This window comes from Cryptotermes secundus, unplaced genomic scaffold, assembly GCF_002891405.2.
Source record: "Cryptotermes secundus unplaced genomic scaffold, Csec_1.0 scaffold426, whole genome shotgun sequence".
NCBI lineage: Eukaryota > Metazoa > Arthropoda > Insecta > Blattodea > Kalotermitidae > Cryptotermes > Cryptotermes secundus.
In genome coordinates, this window is record NW_019744113.1 from 378,119 (window position 1) to 401,872 (window position 23,754).

The window sequence follows — 23,754 nt, forward strand, 5'->3', positions numbered from 1 at the left end:
ATTTGTTACAAGTGAGTTTAGTTAACTTACGCTAGAGCTACTCAACATGTTTCGGCTGGAAAGGGGAAAGCGTTCCCTGAAGTCTCAGATGACACAAATGTGGACGTGAGTTATTTATTTGATTGTTATGTTGACGGATATATGAAATAACTATATATTGATAAACAAAACAGGATGCATCCCCTGAAGATTACGTATAGGCTAATTTATGAGAAATTTTCCTCGAAATGTGGTCCACAAGACGATATTCTAAATTAATTACACAGATTATAGATAGCAAAGGATAACATTCCACAGTTAACTGACGGGCGTGTAGTTCCAACACACTAGTGGAGAACACACTAAGAGAGGCCTATTCTATAACTGCAAAGTCTAGTGAATTTTTAGTAATAAATTTCGAATTCTCTGTTTCGAGATATCTTAAGAAGTATTTTGTAATTTTGTTACATTATATATAATCCTTTCTTTAGACATGTGTGTGGTTACTGTACTGTTAATTTCAAATGTTCATATCTTGTTAAGACGTTGAATAATAGTATCTTGCAGTAGGATGAACCATTCAGTTGATAAGTAGTATCTTTAAAAACTTTTGTCGAAAGAGAAGTTGGTTCATATTCGCTGAAGGTGTTCATATTCGCTTCTCACAACTCATATATGTAATATACATTTCATTATCTTCCTTTTCCATTTCAATTCATTTCAATTTCATTCGCAGTAAAAGGGGCACACAACCTATGCAACTTTTAAATTATTTGATTCATTCGAAATAGCCACGCGTATACGCAAACAACTTACTTAAAATAGGAAGAGCTTTGAACCAAAACTTACTGTCCGGAGTTTGTCACATTAATTACAAATTCTGACTTGTCGTGGCAAACTTCAGTCATCAATTACTATTTTCTCTTGCGTTTCTTCAATTTCTTTAAGTTCAACTTCCTCATCAAATATCTTCAGATTCTTCGAATAATACCACACAGCGGCATCAAAGGCTGTTCCTATAGCAACGAAAGCTGTGGACAACAGCGCATTGTTAGTACATGTTAATTGTTATATGTTTATTGCTGTAAATAACTGAAACAGATGTGTGCATTAACTAACTCCAAGGAACAGACACTTTCTTGCGGAGCTGCTAGTTCGTAGTTAAGTACGTAATGCGTCGTCTTTTATGTAATCCGGAAGTTTGTTACTTTGTCAAAGTTATTTCCTCTTTAATATCAATTCTCAGCCATTTTAATCTAAACCACACCTTCGTACCCTCTTTTGAAGGCCTATTTTAATATTGTGTTCTATTGTTATAATTATTTGTTGTCTTTTTCGGCTCGTTTCTTATACATTTTCAGTCCACGTGTGATTTAACTCGACGAAAATGGGGGAATTTACATTAAATACTCTCTGTCAGGTTTCATACTGATTAATTTCGGTGACTCTGCTTTGCATATCGTTCAAATCGAACTTAAATATTATCTCACCATACACACGATTTAGACATTAAAAAACTGTCTGATTATGGGTTACTAATTTTATTTGAAACACTGTTCAGTGCCACAAATATGTAGGCCTAGCGAAATACAAGGAATAATAATTTCTTACTCTATTTTGCCATGAGCTTTGAAAGAATAAATTTGTGTCTGAAATGAACACCATTAACACATATTGACTTAAATTCACGAAGAACGTGTTATAAAATTAGTGGTTTACTAACTGCAATACATAGGCTTTCGCCGCACTCGATCCGAAGTGATTTCCAAGGTTTCGTTTCCGGAAAGACTTGTCAGAGCCATCTACCTCAGGCACAAGAATATTTAATTTCGCTCTATAGACAAGCGTATTTCTGAACCCACATATTTCAATGCAAAAACATGAATATATCCTCGGAAATGCCGGTATCCACACACAAGTACCTGATGTCGCAACCCAGACGGTCACAATCTTAATGAATATAAAAGTTAACCCGTTATTTTATTCCCATATGTATACAACATCCCTCCCTGGAAATTTGCATGTTAATCCTGTGTTGAGCTAGACATGATAATGGAACACAAGATAACTTGTAATTCATACATCTATTCCTTATTACCTCTGTCAAAAATTTGTCTATTTCTGTGTGTTAAAAATTTTCAGAGCTAATTTCTGTCAAAAATCAAAGAAGACGAAATAAGTAAATAAACTATGTAAGATTTGAGGCTTTCACGGCGGTGACTATGAAGAAAGCAATCTTCTGGGATTTGGCACCGTGTGTATAATTGGTGTTAACCGACGTTTCGGAGGAACGTATCGCCTCCATCTTCAGGGTAGAAGAAAAAATATAAGAAATCTGCAAGCGAAGAGACTGTGAGAAACGGTAAAAGCAGACATGTGGTTAACACCACATATACACGGTGCCAAATCCCAGGAGACTGTTTTCTTCAAGAAAATAAACTGTTTATTATACGGAATAAATACGCATTATGACTATAGAGCAAAGAACACATTCGACAATGTTGTACTGTCAATATGATTATAATTCGAATCTCCACTCTGACACAGTCTACCCTTCTCGCCAATTGTTTTCCTCAGTCTCCGCAGGCGAATGCTGAGTCAGTATGTTAATAGAGGCAACGTCTTTTTTGTATATACCCTCTCAGATCCGTCATTCAAAACATGATGTAATATGATGATATGCAGCCGAAGTAATAGAAAAGACACGTTAAACGCCGCAAGACTCAGTCAGTCCACCCTAGTACAACTTTCTGATCGTCCCCTTCCATTTTGTATATTTTGTCAGGGAAAGAATCGGAAGTTACTCCGTGTTCAAATGTTACTACTTACTGGCAGCTGTAAAGTTGAGGACGTATCTGAGGGATTCCCCGTCGTAGAGCCAACAGTTCCCTGTGCCAGAACACGTCTTACCCCACACCAGGCATGTCTTATCTGTAAAAGAAAATATTTGGGGGGAAAATGTGAAGTTACTCCGATACGGAAAAGTAAAAATATTGTTTAAATTACTGTTTTTTATTGCTAGTGGGGTGGGACTAAGTCCCCTTGTACTGCGGCAATTTCTGGAGGTGAGGGTGATTGTGGAGCAATTGGTGGAATGAAGATTGGCAGGGGAAACCGAAGTACTCGGAGAAAACTTGCCCCAGCGCCACTTTGTCCACCACAAATCCCACTTGACTAGACCCCGGGATCGAACCCGGGCCGCCGCGATGGGAAGCCAGCGACTAACCGCTTGGGCTTAAACTACTGTTAGTGTTACATAAAAGAAAAAAGTACTTAGACATCTATCTTATAGGATGGAACGCCATATAGTCTGGTAAAACTCAACAGACTTTTCGTACGAACATGTCGCCTCCATCCGCTGCCTGTTTCTTGCTGGTTTATTGCTTGGCCTAATTTTTGACCCTGAAGATGTCCCTCCAAAACTCGATGGCTGGCTCTTTTGAAGAGCTTCGGCTTCCATAAAGATCTAGGAATTATTAACGGACTGAACAACTATCAGCTTATCGGGCATAATTGTTCCATGAAGTTAGTTACATTTCTGTGTTGAGACAACGCATACCGACAAATATTGTTGCGTACCACCAACCTTGTCATAAGTCAAAAACCGCACAAATGTGGGTGCATTTTATATTTCGACCTTGGGGCTAAATCCTGGCACGAGTGTACTGGTCTTAAATTGGTGCAGATATATTGCACATACTTTCCCTTACACGACTTATCCTGATGACGTCATCTAGGAAATAATGGTCTAACTTGTTCGGTACACCATACATACATACATATACATACACACATACATACATACACACACATACATACACTCATACACACACATTCTTACACACACACATACATACATACATATATACTGCATTCGAACCCCACTTTTTCGCATTCACGGGCGTCTAAAATGTGTATTTCCGATAGAATCCTGACGTGGATTTCTCCACGATTATAGTACTTCCTCACATACGTACATGCTGGCTATATCAGAACGTAACAATGCCATCCTTATTTTGAACATAATGAAGATTTCGGACAGACTGATTGCTGAAAATGTTTAGATTGNTACACACACATACATACATACACACATACACACATACATACATACACATACACACACATACATACACATACACACACATACACACATACATACACACATACATACTTACACACATACATACACACATACATACATACATACATACACACACATACATACATACATACATACACACATACACACATATATACATACACATACACACATACACACACATACACACATACATACATACACATACACACATACACACACATACATACATACATATATACTGCATTCGAACCCCACTTTTTCGCATTCACGGGCGTCTAAAATGTGTATTTCCGATAGAATCCTGACGTGGATTTCTCCACGATTATAGTACTTCCTCACATACGTACATGCTGGCTATATCAGAACGTAACAATGCCATCCTTATTTTGAACATAATGAAGATTTCGGACAGACTGATTGCTGAAAATGTTTAGATTGTGTCTTTAAAACTATCCGCTAATGTTGATATGCATAAACCCCTGGAAATTATGAAACGGAGAAGTTACTAATTTGTGTAATTATTTATTTATAAATTCTAAGGGCCTGTGTATACAAGTCGAAGCACTTTAAGTATACTCTGATTGGTTTGATACAGCTTACCGTATTTTCAATAAGGGTCTTAGGTGGATGGAACTGGCTCAGAATCTTATGTGGTACAGAGCTTTATATTGCTTTAAAACTTTAGAACCTCAGGCTGTGCTAATTCAAATTTAGTAATATCGTTAATTGAGTTTCTAAAGAACAGTTGTAAGTTTTAGCAATGTTTCAAAGAATGTATTAGTGTCCTTATGTTAATAATTTGTATTTATTATGATGATGAGACATGTACACAAATATGTTATTTTATTTCTTACACGTTTGTAGGTGCATTGGCATCCTTACCTAAAATAATTCCAAAAAGTATGGGCGACGGGATGAAAGCGCAGAGGCTTCCCATTGTCATACCGAATCCCATGGCTATTGGCTTATCCTTCTCTTCAACACACCTGTGAAACATATGCAACATTCTATTATACGTGTATACATAATACATTCCTACAGTTCTTTATCTCATTCTCCTCCTATTTCTTTCCACTGTATCTGAATATACATACAATGCCAACGGGGATATACATATATTCAAATAATTCTCACAACGAATTTACTTACTTACTTACTCATGGAGCTGAGCCCTTCTTGAGGAGCCGCCAATTTTGCAGCTACTCAAGAATTTCCCAGCATTTTATGGAACCCGAAGGTTCATCACCGTGTTCACAAGAGCCCTCCACTGGTCCTTATCCTGAGCCGGATCAATGCAATTCATACCATACCATCCTATCTCTCGAAGATCCATTCTAATATTGTTCACCCACCTACACCTTGATCTTCCCTGTGGTCTCTTTCCTTCTGGCTTTCCCACCAATATCCTATATGCATTCCTCTTCTCCCCACATACATGTTACATACTCTGCCCATCTCATCCTCCTTGACTTGATCATTCTAATTATACTTGGAGAAGAGTACAAGTTATGAAGCTCCTCATTGTTCAGTTTTCTCCAACCTCCTGTCACTTCATCTCTCTTCGGTCAAAATATTCTCATCAGCTCCCTGTTCTCAATCACCTTCAGTCTATGTCCCTCCCTTAATGTCAGAGACCAAGTTTCACACCCATACAGAACCATAAGAAAAAGTATAGTTTTGTATATTCTAATTTTTATGTTTTTGGACAACAGACGAGAAGACAAAATGTTCTGCACTGAATGATAGCAAACATTGCCCGGGTTCACTCGCCGCTTAATTACTAATTTTATTATTTCCGTGCCGTTGTTTTAAAATAACCAGACAAAACCTTGTATTGTCTCTAGTTTGCACTATAGGCCCTAATTATATAAGGCAGTGTATTGTATGTCGGCATGGAATTGTCTGTGCTCTCTGTGAGCATCTAGTATTTTTTTTTAGTTCTAGTGGGGTGGGACTAAGTCCCTTGTAGGGCCGCGCCATAGCTCAAGCGCTTAGTCGCTGGCTTCCCACCGCGGCGGCCCGTGTTCGATCCCGGGTCTGGTCAAGTGGGATTTGTGGCGGGCAAAGTGGCTCTGGGGCAGGGTTTTCCGAGTACTTCGGTTTCCCCTGCCAATCTTCATTCCACCAATTGCTCCACAATCACCCTCACCTATCATCTGGGGCTGGTACAATAGGCCAGAAGGGACCGCAGTACAAGGCACTTAGTCCCACCCCACTAGCAATAAAAAAACTAAACCGGAAACGAAACTGACAAGATATTAGTCACATTGAAGTCACGAAATGTAATATTATATTCTAAGTTATAAAAGTGTATCTCATATTAACGCTAAACCCAATGTTACTTCTGATTTCCGTTAATCCTATAAAATGGCCGCGACGCGGAGCTATGCCACTTTTGAATTTTAGTTTAAAACATGATATTCTGCAGTCGATACATCATCGTCAATTTTCAGGTATCGTAGGAGATTGGCTAATACGACCAAGTAGGCTCACAGGAGTGGAGTACCTATTTTTTTGTTAAATATTTTACCGCAGTTCCAGCAAGTTGAACTTGTACGAAAACGAAATTGCACGTGGTTCATGCATGATGGACCTCCGGATCATGTTCTCATTCGTGTTACACCACACATAAATCAAGTCTTCGGTGAAAAATGGATACGTCGGGGTTGGTTATTTCCATGGCCTTCACGCTCACCGGACTTCAATCGAATGGATTTCTTACTGCGATTCAGAAAAACTTCCGATATCTTACCAGGATGTAATTCTCTAACTTCGTAAAATTCGAAGGAGCCATTGCTTCGAAACGCGACATTATTTGACGCACGTGCCTACAGACTCTTTTCATAGTTTAAATGTGTTAATCACGTCGCAAAATTTGTCGAAATATTATCCGTTCACTCTCTACATAAAACCTAATGTAACTTCCGCTACATGCCAACTGCAACGAGTTCACGGGAATGCCGATGGAAGCGCCACTTCTCGGCTAGAATATATGCTCACAGCAGAGGCCGATACCCAGCTCGCGAATGCTGCGGCAGATGGCAGAATCATCTTTTGGCCGGTAGTCTCCCATTTGCGCTCGGACATCGCTTGGCTTCATTATCTCCATACATTCAGGGACGTAAAACCTGTTAAATCGACCTTGTAAGATGATTATTTTGATAATAAAGCAACTAAACAGGGCCATACATAGAAGAACGAATTCAAACAGACCAGTGGACGAAACACATTTACATACAAACCCTAGCTGTACCATAATAGGTTTATTTTTACGAATTGTCAGATTTCATTTAAAGACGTTTCGGAATCAATGGTTTAGAAAGCTTCACTTAAACGCTGAACTAATAGTAAACCCGATATTCCGCTGTTATATCTAGGACAGCGGATCTTGTCCCGGTGCGGAAATACTGGAAAGGAAATGCTGACACATGAGTCTGTATCCTATCTTACAAACAGGGACGTGTGTCTAGCAGCCTGTGGGACGTCAGAAGGAAAAGTAACGCATTATTTTTCAAGCGTTGACACGTGTCCTTTGAAAAGGAAAAGGACGCGGGGACTGGATCGACTGCTCACGTTTGAGAAGACTGACTCTTCTTTAACAATTCTTCATCAGTTGCATAGTTCATATAGCGGGAATGCCAGTGATTAATTGCGAAAGTTAAATTAATGTCTGTGGAAAGAGATGACCGCCGTCCATTTTAAGGAGCTTTTATTTTACCTTCCTGAGAATCTCGAATGTCAATAAGGATCTATTATCTTTTATTCAGTGTTCGAACCTGAGTTACTCCTAAATGAAACAAGAATGGGTGCCAGAACACCTATGACCGGTAAGACTTTTCGACAGCGAATGTTACCCAATTAGAAATCCGTTATTACCTGACAGATAGCAGGAAGTTTGACGCTCTCCCTGACGACCCAGAGAATTTCAGAAGACACACCACAGCCAAGAAGATGAAGAACTTCTTGGAGCAGTCGATGGGACAGGATCCGGAAAGCGTGATTCCTCCTAGAAACTTGGATGTAGGGGTCTCTGGCAGGGATGAGTCTTCAGGGACGAGCCATTCCGGACTGCCGCTTGCCGCGGAAGGCTTCACACACTTGCAGTCCGTGAATATCTGAAGAGGAAACAGTAAATTGCTTGCGAGACGTGAGATTCTCGTGATAAGTAATTGCAATTTTCTGAGATATGACTCCGTGTTGTTTCGTGAAGAGATATCAGAATTTTGAAGGATCCTGCTGCCATTTGTACCCGAACTGAATCACATCCCAGAAGACCATAATCTTCACAGTAAACTTATTGATAGTACGTACACGGATAATGAAATTTTCTCAAAACTATGTTAAACATTAACGGGACTATACAAGTATTCCGAAAATGATTTATATATAGGCCTAACTATGGCCTGCCTAAGTAATTGATTAACTGATTATCTGATTGGGTAACATACTAATTTGCTGTCTAATGGATTAAATTAATATCTCATTATTTGTAATTCTGATAATTAAATGGTAGGTGCCATTGACTGACTCGCCAAGTCACTTATTAAAATTGTCTAGATGTCTAATGCCTTGGTCATATAACTGATGAATTCAGTTGTTGAGCTTCTTACTAACTCGTTAACTAACTTATTAACATTTGGATTCGTCCACTGAATGATATAATTGACTGACAGATTTGTAAATGAATAATTATTTGACTTATTATAGCTAATACCTAATTAATTGACTTATTAAGTAACCAGTATCTTAGTTAGGTAACCAATAAATTGACTAATTCGCTGACTTCATATCTGACTAACCAACCACTTACATAGTAAAATATCTTCGCAAAAGCATAGGTTTGTTCAGCGGATGGAGAAATTTCATGCTTTTATGGTACTGGGATTATGTGAGAAACTTCACATATTCTATTTTAAGACACGGTTTAGTGTTATCATCCCGTTTACTTCTACGTCTCTAATGTACCAAACTCTCACGGCGTTTTCGACCCAAAACTGAGATGTACATTTCTTGCGTATCATATGTCTTATCTGTCTCGACCATCGGTTCCTGCAGGTACAAGATTTTTCTCTTCTACATAGCGTTTAGACTGGCTCTGGGGCCCACCCAGCCTCCAATCAAATGAGTATCAGGGGCTGTTTCCCCGGGGGTAAAGCGGCAGGGGTGTGAAGCTGACCACTCACCTCTATCTAGTGCCGAGGTCAAGAACGGTGGAGCTGTACCTTCACTCCCATATACCTCTTCATGGCTTAATGTTTAATTAATTAATTAAGGACAGTGACAACTTTAACTTTATATAGTATATAGAGAAAAGTAAACAAATATTATGTACACATATTGTAATTCTGACATTTTAAAAGGCGGATCCTTAATATACGTATTCATTATTCTGTTTTAAGTTACTATTTTCCTCCTTAGACTCGAGACTCTAGATTCAGTTTAATGAAGGCCTTGACATATTGAGAAGATGAATAAGAGTTTAGTAATTTTGTTCGAAATAATTACTAATAATTATAGTAATGTATGTCTATGTTGTATGTTCAGCCAGCAGGATTAATTGGTACATATTTAACAGATTTAGCAATTAGAGAATTTTTCTCTCAGAATTAATCCTGTTCGGGCCGAATATAGAAAGGGAATTATTACACAATGGCTAGAAATTGATGGAGATGTTAGGGCTTACACGGCTCTTCTCTTTAATCTACATTATGCACAGAAATAATTTCACCTTGCTCCCATTGTTATACTGCTGTTGTCTGCAACCCGCGTGGCACGGCGAAATGAAGGTGGTTCTGCCGTCTTCCGAACAAACCGGGGAGTACTTAACGTAGTCACAGTTGCAGCCCGCATTACACGACTGGTCTGTAGCGAGTCTGCGCAGAACAAATGTTTCCATAGCACACAGTCTACTGTTAAAACACGATAGGTACTTAAGTCGTAAGGTGTTAAGTTTGTCTACGTTTACGGAGTATTTTTACAAAATTATGACATCGTGTGATACCCTGAACAAGTAAATGTGGTTTACACATTCATACTTTATTCTTGCAACAAGAATTTCCCCTTTATGCCTGCATAGATAATGAATATAATTCTAAAAGTGTATCAACGTGTTTTATGCCAATAGCCTAATTCGGTACAACGCAAGCGTAGCATTGTCCAGCCCATAAGTCCACCGTCTGCCTAAACACGGCGTGCTGTAAATTGTTTCTTTTTACGAACTCCATCACAGAATTGTGCTCTTCCATCCCCTGAACACTCTAAACACTACCTGGCTGATTTCATCAAATACAATTGGAAGCCATTTTATTTTGGAAGAGTTTAATGCCTGGTCTTAAAAAATAACAACAAGGCAGCCATGTGAACTTTTGAGATTAATACTCGTATGTGTGATTGGCCGCGAGTTACTTGTGGGGTGGGGCCGCGACGTAGCTCAAGCGGTTACTCGCTGGTTTCCCACCGCGGCGGCCCGGGTTCGATCCCGGATCCGGTCAAGTGGGATTTGTGGTGGACAAAGTGGCTCTGGGGCAGGTTTTCTCCGAGTACTTCGGTTTCCCCTGCCAATCTTCATTCCACCAATTGCTCCACAATCACCCTCACCTATCATCTGGGGCTGGTACAGTAGGCCAGAAGTGGCCGCAGTACAAGGGACTTAGTCCCACCCCACTAGCAATAAAAAAATACTTGTGGGGTCGTTAAGATATTTTGATTAATTCTGGTTAGTTTATGATTATCAATAAACCAAAATGCCGGGATTGCTCTTTCAGTAAAGTGTGGGGCGCAGTTCTACTGGGTTTGATTCACACTAGCAACCTTGAATTTTCTCTTAGTCAGCACGTCCAGACGTGCTAGCCTCATGTCTGAAGGACGAGAGTGTCGTTTGTCTTAAAGTGGTCAGAGTGTGGAGCAAGTTCTCCAGACGAATGCCAGGATGGTGCAGTAAAATTGGCCAAAACAGATTCTAAATAATCACCCGTATAAAATTCATGACCAAATCCTCTTGTAGTTCGAAACTATGTACGTAATCAGTACGTTAGAAGGAATAGTTAAGTAGCCTGGTGTGAGTATGCAATAAACCAGGTTTCCTTTACCCTTTATGACAATTTTGCTTTTCGTGTGAAGGTAGTGCATTGCCATTGCATTCTAATGAATAATAGTCGTGCATTTTTCTATCTATCTACCTACCTACTTGTCCCTTACCTATCTACCTACCTGTCTGTCCATCAATCTATCTATTTATCTATCTATCTATTCCTGTTCCTCCAACTTTGAGCATGTCTTGAGTGGGATTCGAACCAACGATACCAGTGTTCGAGCGGGCGAAGTAATTTTATGCCTTAAATTGCACGACCATTCTGATCGGCGTGTTTCTAATCAAGAAAATAAAATTAAACCTACTTACTCTCCGTTTGATAAAAGGGCTCCATGGTTGTCACTAGCCGGGCACCCCAGAAATGCGTAAGATATAATCCCGAGTACAGAGATGACGCCCACTATAACATTCCATGCTGCTAGGTACCTGGCACGTGGTTTGTACTTGGAAATGATCAGACCTGACAGCAGGATTCCGAAGGCTGAGAAAACTAGGCCAACGGTACCTGAAAGAAAGATGAGAAATATGAGATGATTTTTCCCATGAAAAATTTTGAAATAAACCTAAAATATCTATGCATATACGTATATGGGGATATAGACCGTAGATTGAAGAAAATATAAGGAAATAAATCCTACTGACATTTTAAAAAACATGTCAAATGAAGACTGACAGAATCTGGATGAAGATACCTGGACTAACCAAATGTCATGGAGTAGGGGAGCGAGAAATTATAAAATTGAAAAATTTTCGTCGAGAACATGACACCAAAAATTTATCATAGCAAGTTTACGAGTATAGACTACTCAAAAAATTTAATACGAACAGCTCGTAGAAAGAAAGGACTCAGATAATCAACGTTTGAAAATGGAAAAAAGTAAGAAACTTGATGTGTTTAAAATTATAAATGTTAAAATAACAAAATTTCGAAAGAACATTTACGACAAAAAGTAATAAATGCACACGAAGTAGGAAAAAAACTCCGTTGCTTGATTTCGGAAGCGTACTATACCGACCGAGCGACCGCCTTTGTCGGCGAAGTTAGTGTCAACTTTAGCGGATAGAGGGTGTCGCGTGGTCAGCGAAACGAATCCCCACGGCCGATAATTTCGGTTTTCTAGACAGGAGCCGCTATTTCCTTGAAATACCTCCTCAATTACCCTCACGAGAGTGAGTGGACCCCGTTCCAAACCCACTACATCTTAGCAAATCTGGTAGCGCCGGGAATCAAAACCGGGACCTCTGGATCAGTAGCCAGGAACTCTGACCACTAGACAACGGAGGAGGTCTCACACGAAGTAATCACCCACAATTTAAAATAGCAAGTAATTAACTAGTAAATCTACCATACACATTTAATATTCGTCAGAAAACACTAAGACACAAATCAATTATGAGATTTATCAATGAAATTTCCAAGACGACAAGACCAGAAGACGAGGAAGAAGACGTAAGAAGATGCTGGATGACCTTGGGTACAGAAGAGGATATTCTCAATTGCAGGAGAAAGCTCAAGAACGCATTAAGTGGAGGAACTGTTTTGGAAGAGACTGTGGACCTGTCGTCTGGAAAGATAACTGATGAAAATGAAACATTTGATTTACCAATGAACATTACTATGGTTACGCGGTCATGGCTGACTAAAAACATGATGTTGTAAAGGAATGTATAAAAGAAACGACGGAATTAACTGTAAAGTACGAAATGTGAGGCTTTCGATTTACGAGTTCGTAAGCCCGAAGAATTTACCTGTAATCAGACTGGATGTGGACGCAGACTGCCGATACTGCGTCTCAATGTACTTCGCCATGAACACCCAGTACGGCATGTAGCCCAGGAAGTAGAATACTGAAGCTAAGTTGTTGCACATCAGAGTCGGATTGGTGATCAGGCGCCAAAACGTCTGCATCATATCTGAAACGTCCAGAGGTTCATACTTATATTCGTCGTTTTCTAGCAGCAGAAACTTGTACTCACTGTATATTCATTCATTCATTCATTCATTATAATGAATGAAACCCACCCCCTCCAATAATTATTGGAGGGGGTGGGTTTCCCCATGCACCGCGACCAGTTGTTGATCTATTGTACGTCCCCCTTTGATATTCTACCAGTCGCAATACCCTTCCGGTACGGGTGCTCGCTATCAGCCCCGTTCAGCCAGCGAGTTCGGCCCCTCTACTAGCAGTGGAGGCATTGGAGGTCATTTTGCTCAGAGGTCTCCTACAGACATGAGGATCTTTTACGTGCCGTAAATCTACGACACGGGACCTACGGCTTAAAGTCCTTCCCGGAGGACTTGTTCCCTGAATTTTTCCGCCCTTAAAAATTGCACGACCTCCGCCGGGTTTGAACCCGCGTTACCTCTAGATTACAGAGGCCGCTTACTCAATGTATATAGTTTCTTGAGTTGGATTTTTTTCAATTTACCTTATCCTTCCATCTGTACTATGGCCCTGGGGTCGAGTGAGCCTCTAACAGAAATGAGTACCACGAATATTCTTGGGGTAAACGGCGGCCGGCACGTAAGGCTGACAATCTTACTGCCATCTATGAGCCGATTGTCTAGAAAATGTGGGGATCTCAACATCTCACAACCCTATGTGCTTCCACGGCCTGTTACCTGGATACCTTTACTTACTTAATTACAGGTAAAGGTAAAGCTATCCTTGTAAGAGGCCGTGAAGGCCCATAGGGTTGTGAGACGATGTTAAGGCTCCCACATTTTCTAAACCATCTGCTCATAGATGGCGGTGAGGTTGTCAGCGTTACGCGCCGGCCAGCCGCTCTTTACCGTCAGGAAAATTCTTGGTACTCATTTCTGTTAGAGGCTGAGTCGACCCCAGGGTCATAGTGCGGCTGGAATGATTAGGTAAACTGAAAAAAATCAAATGACCTCATTGGGACTCGAACCCGTGACCTTCCGGCTTGTAACAAAGTATATAAACCAACTAAACTACTACATACTGACGGTAAACCGCTACTTATTATTAACGCTTTGGGTTATTTTTTAATGTAACCTTTTCAATTTTATCGGTTACTTAGTGTGGAATAGTTAGTTGGAAATTATATAGAATGGAACAACTGTAGCACGTTTCTAATGCTAGTTTCTCAAGTGAAGAATTTTCGTAGACATTTGAAAAATATTCCATTTTTGTTAGCTTCTTTCGTGTTTTCTTTCTATTGAGTAATATAAGATGTCAAAATGGCAACAGTGCGAATTATTTTGCTCTGGCAACGAAAACTGATTAATAATTATAATTTCATCTCTCGAATCCATAGCCATTCCAATTCATAATTAATTATGAAAGTATAATTTGAATGCATATAGTATACTGCTTAGGCAGTACATAAAGACACACTCTTGCCACCAGCATACTCTGAGCCCCAGATCTCGTAGTTTCTGTGGTCTAAGATCATACGTGCCTTAGCACACACATAGCTAAAATGACTGGTATATTTTTTATTGCTAGTGGAGTGGGACTAAGTCCTTTGTACTGCGGCCACTTCTGGCCTATTGTACCAGCCCCAGATGATAGGTGAGGGTGATTGTGGAGCAATTGGTAGAATGAAGATAGGCAGGGGAAACCGAAGTACTCGGAGAAAACCTACCCCAGCGCCACTTTGTCCACCACAAATCCCACTTGACCAGACCCCGGGATCGAACCCGGGCCGCCGCGGTGGGAAGCCGGCGACTAACCGTTTGAGCTATGGCGCGGCCAAATGACTGGTATGGTAAATAATTTGACGTGGTACAGTTACCAGTAATACTGTTGACATTAAGACTGACAATGTCTAATCGCTCAGAGCGTTCTACTGTTCGACGTCAACCTCTCACCCGACATTGAGGTTGGCAGTTCTGGTTCAGACTTGGCGACGCTCTTCTGTCTTTCCAGCGCCATCATTTTCCTAACTGCCGCACGAGGCAGCGTCTTGGGGAACAGGGCGAGCAGGCTTGCCAACACTGCCAGTACGATGGAGATGATGATCCAACCTGTGGATGCACATATAAAGGTCGATGTAACTTCGTGTCTTAGGATCATAGCAGTTTGGCAACATGCCGATTTGTTCTTGTGGAGCCTGAGTAAAACTAAGCACTGAACATTAGAACTCAGAATTATGGGTTTTTGGACTTTGTCCCTCGTCCGGGATACTGGAAAATAGAAAACAGCGTTTCGGAAAATGGATCTGTTTCCGTCTTCAAGTGAGAGGGCGGGAACACACCTACTCAGTTGGGTCCCTTAGGAAGAGCTAAGCTCAATCAATCCACGGCCTCCAACCCAGTAAGCCTATTAACAAAGGTGTATTAAATTAGAGTGACAGGATTTGAGATTGTCACAGCAGTGGGTATGAAGGGTCCTATTTTCTGGGATATAACGCTATGTAGCCTGTTGAAAATATACCGACGTTTCGGAGGAACATTTCTCAAATAAGCTAGGTCGCCTCCACGCTTGCTGCCTGTTTCATGCTAGTCTCTTACTTGGCTTATTATTCGACCAAGGGATGTAAGAGAAATGTTCCCCTAAAACGTCGGTTGACTTTCAACGGTCTACACGATGTTACATGCCAGAAGGCAGGAGTCTTCATGTTAAGAGTTATCTGCTCAGGTTTCCTTAAAAATAAGGAAAGGATCTGTATAACGCCGCCTTATATCTTAATGGTTCCGTTTCCGGTTATCCTTATATTATAAATACGTTTAGTTTATTAGATCGCGAGGGCTGACATCCGTCATTAAATAGGGAAACTACAAAAAAATCTTGCTGTCTCCTGTGTTCAGTTCTACATCTTGCAAATATATAATTTTTTTTCTTATATTACACTTACTCACTGAGCCCTTCTGGAGGAGCCGCCAATTCTGCAGCTACTCAAGAATTTCCCAGCATTTTATGGAACCCGAAGATTCATTTCCGTGTTCACAAGAGCCCTCCACTGCTCCCTATCCTGAGCCAGATCTATCCAATCCATACCATCCCATCTCTCTAAGATCCATTCTAATATTTTCCACCCACCTATACCTTGGTCTTCCCTGTGGTCTCTTTCCTTCTGGCTTTCCCACCAATATCCTATACGCATTCCTCGTCTCTCCCATTCGTGCTACATGACCTGCCCACTTCATTCTCCTTGACGTGATCATTCTAATTATACTTGGAGAAGAGTACAAGTTATGAAGCTCCTCATTATGTAGTTTTCTCCAGTTTCCTGTCACTTCATCTTTCTTCGGTCCAAATATCTTATATTACACAATGTGTGGAAATAGTAAAGTTAAAGTTGTCCCTGTTCCTAACCAATTAAACCTTATGCCATTAAGGCGTATGGGGGGTGGATGTATAGATATATGTATTATTGACCTTGGGACAAGTTCGAGGTGAGTGGTCAGCTTCTCTCTCAGGGAAAGAGACCACGTTACCCATTGGGTAGGAGGTTTTGTGCGCCCCAGAGTCGAACTGGACGTTGTGGAAATGAAAAATCTTACCCGCTACTGGGACTCGAACTTCGACCCTACGGCTGTCCAGCCCATAGCCAGTCGCTATAGCCGCTCATGAAATACAGCCCTTAAGAATTAAGATGATAACATCTTTACACTGCTATGACACTGTTCAGTTTCGATGAATTAAACACCCAGTGCTAATGATTCTTTATCTGTGTTATTAAAGACAAAATATTTTGTATTTTGTTTCAAGATTAATTTACTTCTGGATTGTATAGAGCGCGATAGAGCCTTTTAAAGACATTTTAAGTAATCTATTTTCACATTGTCGAATGTCGATTTCTTAGGAAACATGCATTTTCTTTCCTGTTCTCTTTGTTCCCTGACACACGGTTATGAAGATAAGTTTCATGCGACCATATTGATGACACACTATGAAGAACCATTTCGTGCTGCCCTAGGCTTGTCTAGAACTTACCAAACCACCAGGCTCCAAGCCACCGCGGGTCGTCCGTTCCTATTGTCGGGGTAAGAGTTGGAGAGATGTAGAACTTGAGGCAGAGGGATGCAAGTGCGTAGCCGATAGCTGGACCCAGCATCCGTAAGAAGTAGGAGAAACCTGCAAGATAGCGTTGGTTAAGCCTCCTGTAGCAGACCCCAAGGGTCAACAAGACTGAGACCGAGACCCAACACTGTGTTCGTTCCTCTGACAATTCCGGCTGCCTCCCGTCCCAGTGGGCTACTTTCTTAATACCCTCATTAATGTTATCCTCTCACGTTCTTATTAATACGTTTATAAGTAGTCGTTTGTCGACAGATTTCCTTCCCAAATATTTCAATATTATTTTGTTTTATTTTTTGCTCTATACGTCCATCCCATTGCAACCGCTTCCGCTGCACTATTTAGCAGTAATATATGGCCTATCTTCGGTCTTCCCGGAAGTTTTAGAGACGGTTAAGCAAAGAGAGTTTAATTGATAATTTTTTCCTTGGAATTATTAGACTTTTTAATTTTGTCCATTATCCGATGTTCTGAAGAACATAGCATTACGGAAACTGAATCTGTTTTCTTCCTCAGGTGAGGAAGTGGAAGACGTCTCCTTTGTTGGGGTCCCTCTTTTTTTTTATTGCTAGTGGGGTGGGACTAAGTCCCTTGTACTGCGGCCACTTCTGGCCTATTGTACCAGCCCCAGATGATAGGTGGGGGTGATTGTGGAGCAATTGGTGGAATGAAGATTGGCAGATGAAACCGAAATACTCGGAGTAAACCTGCCCCAGCGCCACTTTGTCCACCACAAATCCCACTTGACAGACCCGGGATCGAACCCGGGCCGCCGCGGTGGGAAGCCAGCGACTAACCGCTTGAGCTATGGGGCGGCCTTGTTTGGTCCCTTAGAAAGCGCTAACCTGAATCCTTGGAACTAGCTCTTTCTAAGGGACCCAACAGATTAGGTGTCTCCCACCCCTCACGTGAGGACGGAAACAGATCCATTTTCCGAAAAGTTGTATTCTTGAGAATGCCGGACGATGGAACCAGCAATCCCGAGTGTTATACATCACAGCCAGAACCCTTTAGAAGCTAGAATTGTTGGTCTGTACGTTTCCTGACTGAAGTGTACTATCTTTTGGGGTCTGATGACGTATAGTCCGTATAGTCAGGATGCTTGCTTGTCTCAATCTTCAATTCTGAAACCTGAGGCAATATGTTCCTTCAAATTTTCGATGAATTTCTACCATACTGTACGATATTACATTCCAGAAGACGGTGTTCTTCATTTCCTGCCTTGACTTTGGTGGGAACGTGAATTAAAAAAATGCAGATACATAAAACCAAACATGCATCCGGAAAAATACAGAGGGAAACCCGTATATGGCGAGGGTTGCCTTGCTCATTCCAACGGCCTGCAGTCAGTGTTTGCAGGAGCTGTCTTAGCGTCTGAAAAAGCGCAGTCGCTGCGCGTGTTGCAGGTTCAAATTGCGAATAGTTTGAACAATAGAAAAGACATGATTCAGTCATCAGCCAATTGAAAGTCACGCCATCACCGTATGACGTCACGTCTCTCCTTTATAAATGGCCTCCTGAAGTGAGCTATTCTAATGGGCCCAAATTGCCCACAGAGGATAGACAGGCGGCCTATCCCAACGGATTGACGGCTTGACCTCAACCAAGGATTGGGGGCACCATACCTATCGGACAGTGTTACTAACATAAGATCCTGGTTTCATTAAAAAAAAAACTGAATTGTAACGTCATTAATCGAAGGGACGAAAGAATATAAACTTAACCTTAACTCAGTCATCGATTACTGTGACGTAGGATTTGTGGGCTCGGTTCCAACTCAGGAAATGGCTTTTGTCAACACTTTTTGTTTTGTATTCTGAAGGTCTGTGATATGTATTTAACAACTTCTTATCAGCCTCAGTATATAGACAACTTTATTCGGAAGACCCCAATGGAAGGTACTATTTTGGAGTGTAAAGATATTAATTTGGATCGTAGAGAAATACTATGTTAACAGCATTCAACTGGCTCATTAAAGGATCCAATAACGGGCTTTAGGGTTCCACTGAAATTTGGAACTTCATAACCGGCCTGTCTCATGGATTTAATTAGTTAGTTTTCAGTTCCGATGTGAGAATGATGGGTAATAAAATTAGAGAAAGTTACGAAAGGTAGCGTTAGTGGCTTATTTTAATATATATACTCGTATATATAACGATAAAGGAAGAAGATAATAAAGAAGAAGAGTTAGACGAATGATAAATAAGGAAAGGTAGAAGGTTGAGAAGTGGGAAGTAGAAAGTGAGAAGGACAAAGAGAAATTTAATAGAAGAGGAATAAGAAGGAGAGAAATAGAAAGACGAGGAGCTGATGAACATCCTCACTCCACAAGTAACAGCTGAATAGCAATCATGGACCATTTGAATCTATGCAGATGGCGACTTGGTGCTCAACATAATTCCTGCATCTCATTAAGTAAGTGTTAAGTTCACAATGTGATTTGGCCTTACAAGAAAGTCTTCAGGTGGCTATAATACTTAGAAAATTTTAAGAAAAACAAAAGAGCTTCACAGACTGTTAAGGTCCGGCCACACAGAGCTCTACGCTATGTTCGCTACGTACTCTCCGTACGCTGTGTACACTCTGCGACGCAGGTAACTTAGGGAACATAGCGTACGGAAGTCTGTGTGGCCAGTCACATTGGCAATAAAGGGAGATATTTTTCTGTTCGTATAGCGAAAATAGAGTACGTAGCGTGCGTCGCGTACGTAGCGCTCTGTGTGGCCGAACATTTAGACGTTGAAAGGAGAGAAAGTCCAAGAATGACGCTAATTATTTAATTTCAACTTTTTCAGTTATTATAAACTATATAAATATTACAAGAAATTTTGTGAAGACTTACTGACCTCTACTAACCGTCAGATACTTCAGTGCACATGACGCCACTAGCTAGAACTTTGAGCACAATGCTAAACTCGAACCACATTATGGTAAATTATGTTCAAACAGACAACCACATCCGTCCCACTAATCCAAGTATGAAGCGTATATTTTGTTTCAGTCCTTTAAATTAAATGCATTGAACGATATATAATAAATTATACAAATATAAACTCATAGCTAAATTTTATATCAAATCTATTTGCATTTGTTCTGGGAGGGGGGCCTGTAATTTGTAAAATGCTTTAAGGGGGACGAAACGTGTAACATTTTTAAAACGTCTGCTCTATGACAGCATGAAACAAAACAGTTAAAATAATAATTCTATCAAAAGTTTTACGAACTGGCAAACATTATGTAGTGATGGTTATGAAGAATTCTATCTTCAGGGATATAACGTCACGTTGTCCGGTGAAAGCCAACCGACGTTTCTGAGGAACATGTAGCTTCCATTTTCAGCGTTCAGTGAAATGATGGAATACGAAATTAGTCTGTGATGTGGAGATGATACTCACTGATTAGGGCAGGTGTTTTTGCTTTCTGAATATTGTCGTCCATGTAGGAGACGCCAAGCGTGTAGTAGAGAGAGCCACCCATGCCGGCCACGAAATTGGCCAAGAAGAGAATTGTTGGCGGCCAAATGCTGCCATCAGATTTCTCACAGCCACCACCCTCGCCTTTTGAACCACACAGGATTTTCCTCTTCTCTGCATCTTTAACATTTCAATTCTAAATGAACATCAAAATAAATGCCCTGTCACCCTTGCAGGTGGCATTAAAATCATGCATATTACCCTTCTACTGCAAAGATATTTGCAAGCCGTTCCACTTCCCTGGACATCAGGTAAACTGGTAGATGACAAGACGATATAAGTATCTTGAACAACGTTTTCGTTGATTCAGAATCAATTTATGTTATTTATGTACTAGTGGTTTGTTCATCGTTACAAATGTTACGAATGTTATGGGATCATATGTCATTTTATTGGAGGAATTTTTCTTCCACCAAAACGGACCAAGCCGGATTATCAGACGTCCATCACTAGTCAACGGCTAGCAATTCCTAGGCAGCAAAGCCTAGGAATTCGTCCCGGAGATGGTGGATTTTCCGCCGTTATTTACAAAGGAATTGTCTGAGGCAGACCCGTATTCCCGCGTTTGTTACATAGCAGCGGGCGAAATTAATCCTTCGACAAGGTATCTCCTATTCAGTCCTAGTGCAGGATATAACAGTTCGTATCCGACAAGGGACCAGTCGAGTTCGTATCCGACGAGAATTAAGGACAGTTGAGTTCCGAGCAGAAGACACTTCACCGAGATTAACGGTACAAGAGAATTGTAACTTTGAAGAAGAAACGTCCGAAGACGTTGTGAGTGTGAAGAGGGATTGTCCAATAAATACTCGTTCAAGTCCGAAACCCACGTTAATTTTCTTGTCGCGTTACCAAGCAAACACGCGACAATACCCTAATTAAGCAGGCTTTAAAACAAATTTAAGTGAGTTAAGGTCTACATGCCACTGTCTATTTGCACAACAGAAGCGACGCATATGGAATTTCTTAAAAGTCGGTCAAGGACCCACAATTAAACGCCAAGTCCGTTGAAGTCTTCAAATGAAGTGACTTTTAAATAAACAAAAATGAATAAAAATTAATACACTTGGACAGACTTTACTGTAGGTATACAGAATCAAGATATGACTTAATCAGTCTCATAATTTACGCCCTCTTACTTCTTGTTAAAATGTGGATAAGCATGGCGAAATAAGTAGGTGTTATTTTAGCATACTCTCAATTGCTGTTGGTGGGATGAGTTTAAAGGTTTTCTAAGATTAGACCTACTGCTTGTGTTCTTCGAGCTTGGACTACTACTACTACTACTGCTACTACTACTTACTTATTGCTTCTTGCGTGGAATTTTGGTCCACGATTCCTCCGTACTCCACAGTGAGGGCCAGGGCGTCATCCCCGGGTCCGTACAGCAGGTGCGGAAGCGCTGACATGAGGCAGTACAGTACCACTGTGTAGATGCCCAGTGCAATCCACCGAGGTCTGTGGCCCCGGCCAGTGTAGTAGCTCAGGACTATGGATACGAAGAGCTGACTGATGTCATTGCCCACGGTGATGATTCCTGCGCATTGCATCGCATCACTTTATTGTGGAACCTGATGACGCTCAATATACAAGAGATCATTTTACATGAACCCGGATGGTGTAGTCGGTATAGCGACTGGATACGGGCTGGACGACCGAGGTCGGAGTTCGAGTCCCGGCAGGGTTAAGAATTTTCTCTTCTCGCCGTCCATACCGGCTCTGGGGTCCACCCAGCCTCCTGTACAGTAGGTAACGGGAGTTCTTTCCTTGGAGGTAAAGCGGCCGGGGCGTGAAGCTGACCACTCACCTCCAGCTAGTGCTGAGATCAAGAAAATATGGATCTATATATCCACTCACCCATACGCCTTCATGGGGGTAGTGCTTAATTAGTTAAGCACAGGGACAACTTTACCTTTTTGAGAGCTTACGTATCTAACGGTCCGGTAGCAGAGAACGGAGATCCAACACCGTTAATACCGGTACTACCCTGAGTCAGTTACATACAGCTCCCACCTTCACAACCAGTTTCTTCATGACCCGTCTTAACATTAGCCTCCTATTTCCATTCCCATGCAACATGTAGCCACTTAACTAAAGTTCTGCGCACCACTATTCCCAATTTCCTTTCTTCGCCGTCTGTGTTATATTCAGAACACATGATAGTGTCTCTTGATTAACTACCCTTGACCTACGATAATTACGCATTTCCTAGTTATATAATTTACCCAGGTCGAATGGTCGGGGTTCGATACCTGGCAGGGGTGAGAGGTTTTGCTCTATTCCACAGTGTCCAGACCGGCTCTGAGGCCCACGCAACCTCCTATGAAATAGATAAAGCTGCCTGGACGTGAAGCTGACCATTGGCTTCCATCTAGTCGCCAAGGTCAAGAATGATGGCTCTATACCTTCACTCCCCATACGTCTTCATGGCAGAGGCTATTTTTATTGTGAATTTCCACATGTATCACTTCACCTGAGTTCCTTTGTTATTCAGAGTAAAGTTATTAAGGAGAAAATGTGCCTGAAACTTGTATATATGTATTTATCCGTCTTTTGTCCAAATATGAGTATATAAAGAGTAAAGCTATCCCTGTAACAGGCACTGAAGGCCCATAGGGTTGTGAGACGTCGAGACTCCCATATTTTATCTAGACAATCGGCTCACAGATGGCGGTAAGGCTCTCAGCCTTACGCACCGGCCGCTATATACCTATATTTTACATAATCATCTTTGAGTTGCGTTTATAATATGCGTGTTTTACCTTTCATTTAATAAAACCGAAAGTCTGAGAATTCAAATTAATGGTGTTTAATGGCAGTCTGTAAGGGGAATATCTGGACCTCAGAGGTGGGAACTAATATGAAGCAGGAAAACACTACATAATGTGGAGCTTCGTAATACACTTCACAAAATTGTTATGATCAAATCAACGACGATAAAATGGACAGGACATATGTTACACGTTGGGAGTAGGTAGTATGGAGAAACCATACATTCATGTTTCAGTTCATGTAGCTACCGTCAGGTAACTGAATATTCTTGCGTTCAGCTGTATTTGTTTGCCAGTGTTCCTACATTGGCCAGTGTTTACATATTGTAATACTTTCTTTGTAGTA

The 23,754-nt window shown here is 41.0% G+C and overlaps 1 protein-coding gene across 2 annotated transcripts in view; it reads right to left on the reverse strand.

The window, feature by feature from the left end:
- Positions 1-408: 408 nt before the first annotated feature.
- The window catches only part of LOC111874473 (solute carrier organic anion transporter family member 74D), a 51,304-nt gene continuing 27,958 nt past the window's right edge, over positions 409-23,754 (reverse strand). For both annotated transcript variants that reach the window (XM_023869999.2, XM_033755464.1), the window contains exons 3-13: positions 21,941-22,174; positions 20,560-20,757; positions 17,081-17,221; positions 15,013-15,168; positions 12,924-13,088; positions 11,484-11,679; positions 9,813-9,957; positions 7,961-8,199; positions 4,967-5,070; positions 2,809-2,910; positions 409-1,010 (exon numbers count right to left, since the gene is read on the reverse strand). In XM_023869999.2, the coding sequence (XP_023725767.1) occupies positions 880-1,010; positions 2,809-2,910; positions 4,967-5,070; positions 7,961-8,199; positions 9,813-9,957; positions 11,484-11,679; positions 12,924-13,088; positions 15,013-15,168; positions 17,081-17,221; positions 20,560-20,757; positions 21,941-22,174 (1,811 nt within the window). In that variant the 3' untranslated portion in view covers positions 409-879. The remainder of the gene's footprint in view (positions 1,011-2,808; positions 2,911-4,966; positions 5,071-7,960; positions 8,200-9,812; positions 9,958-11,483; positions 11,680-12,923; positions 13,089-15,012; positions 15,169-17,080; positions 17,222-20,559; positions 20,758-21,940; positions 22,175-23,754) is intronic.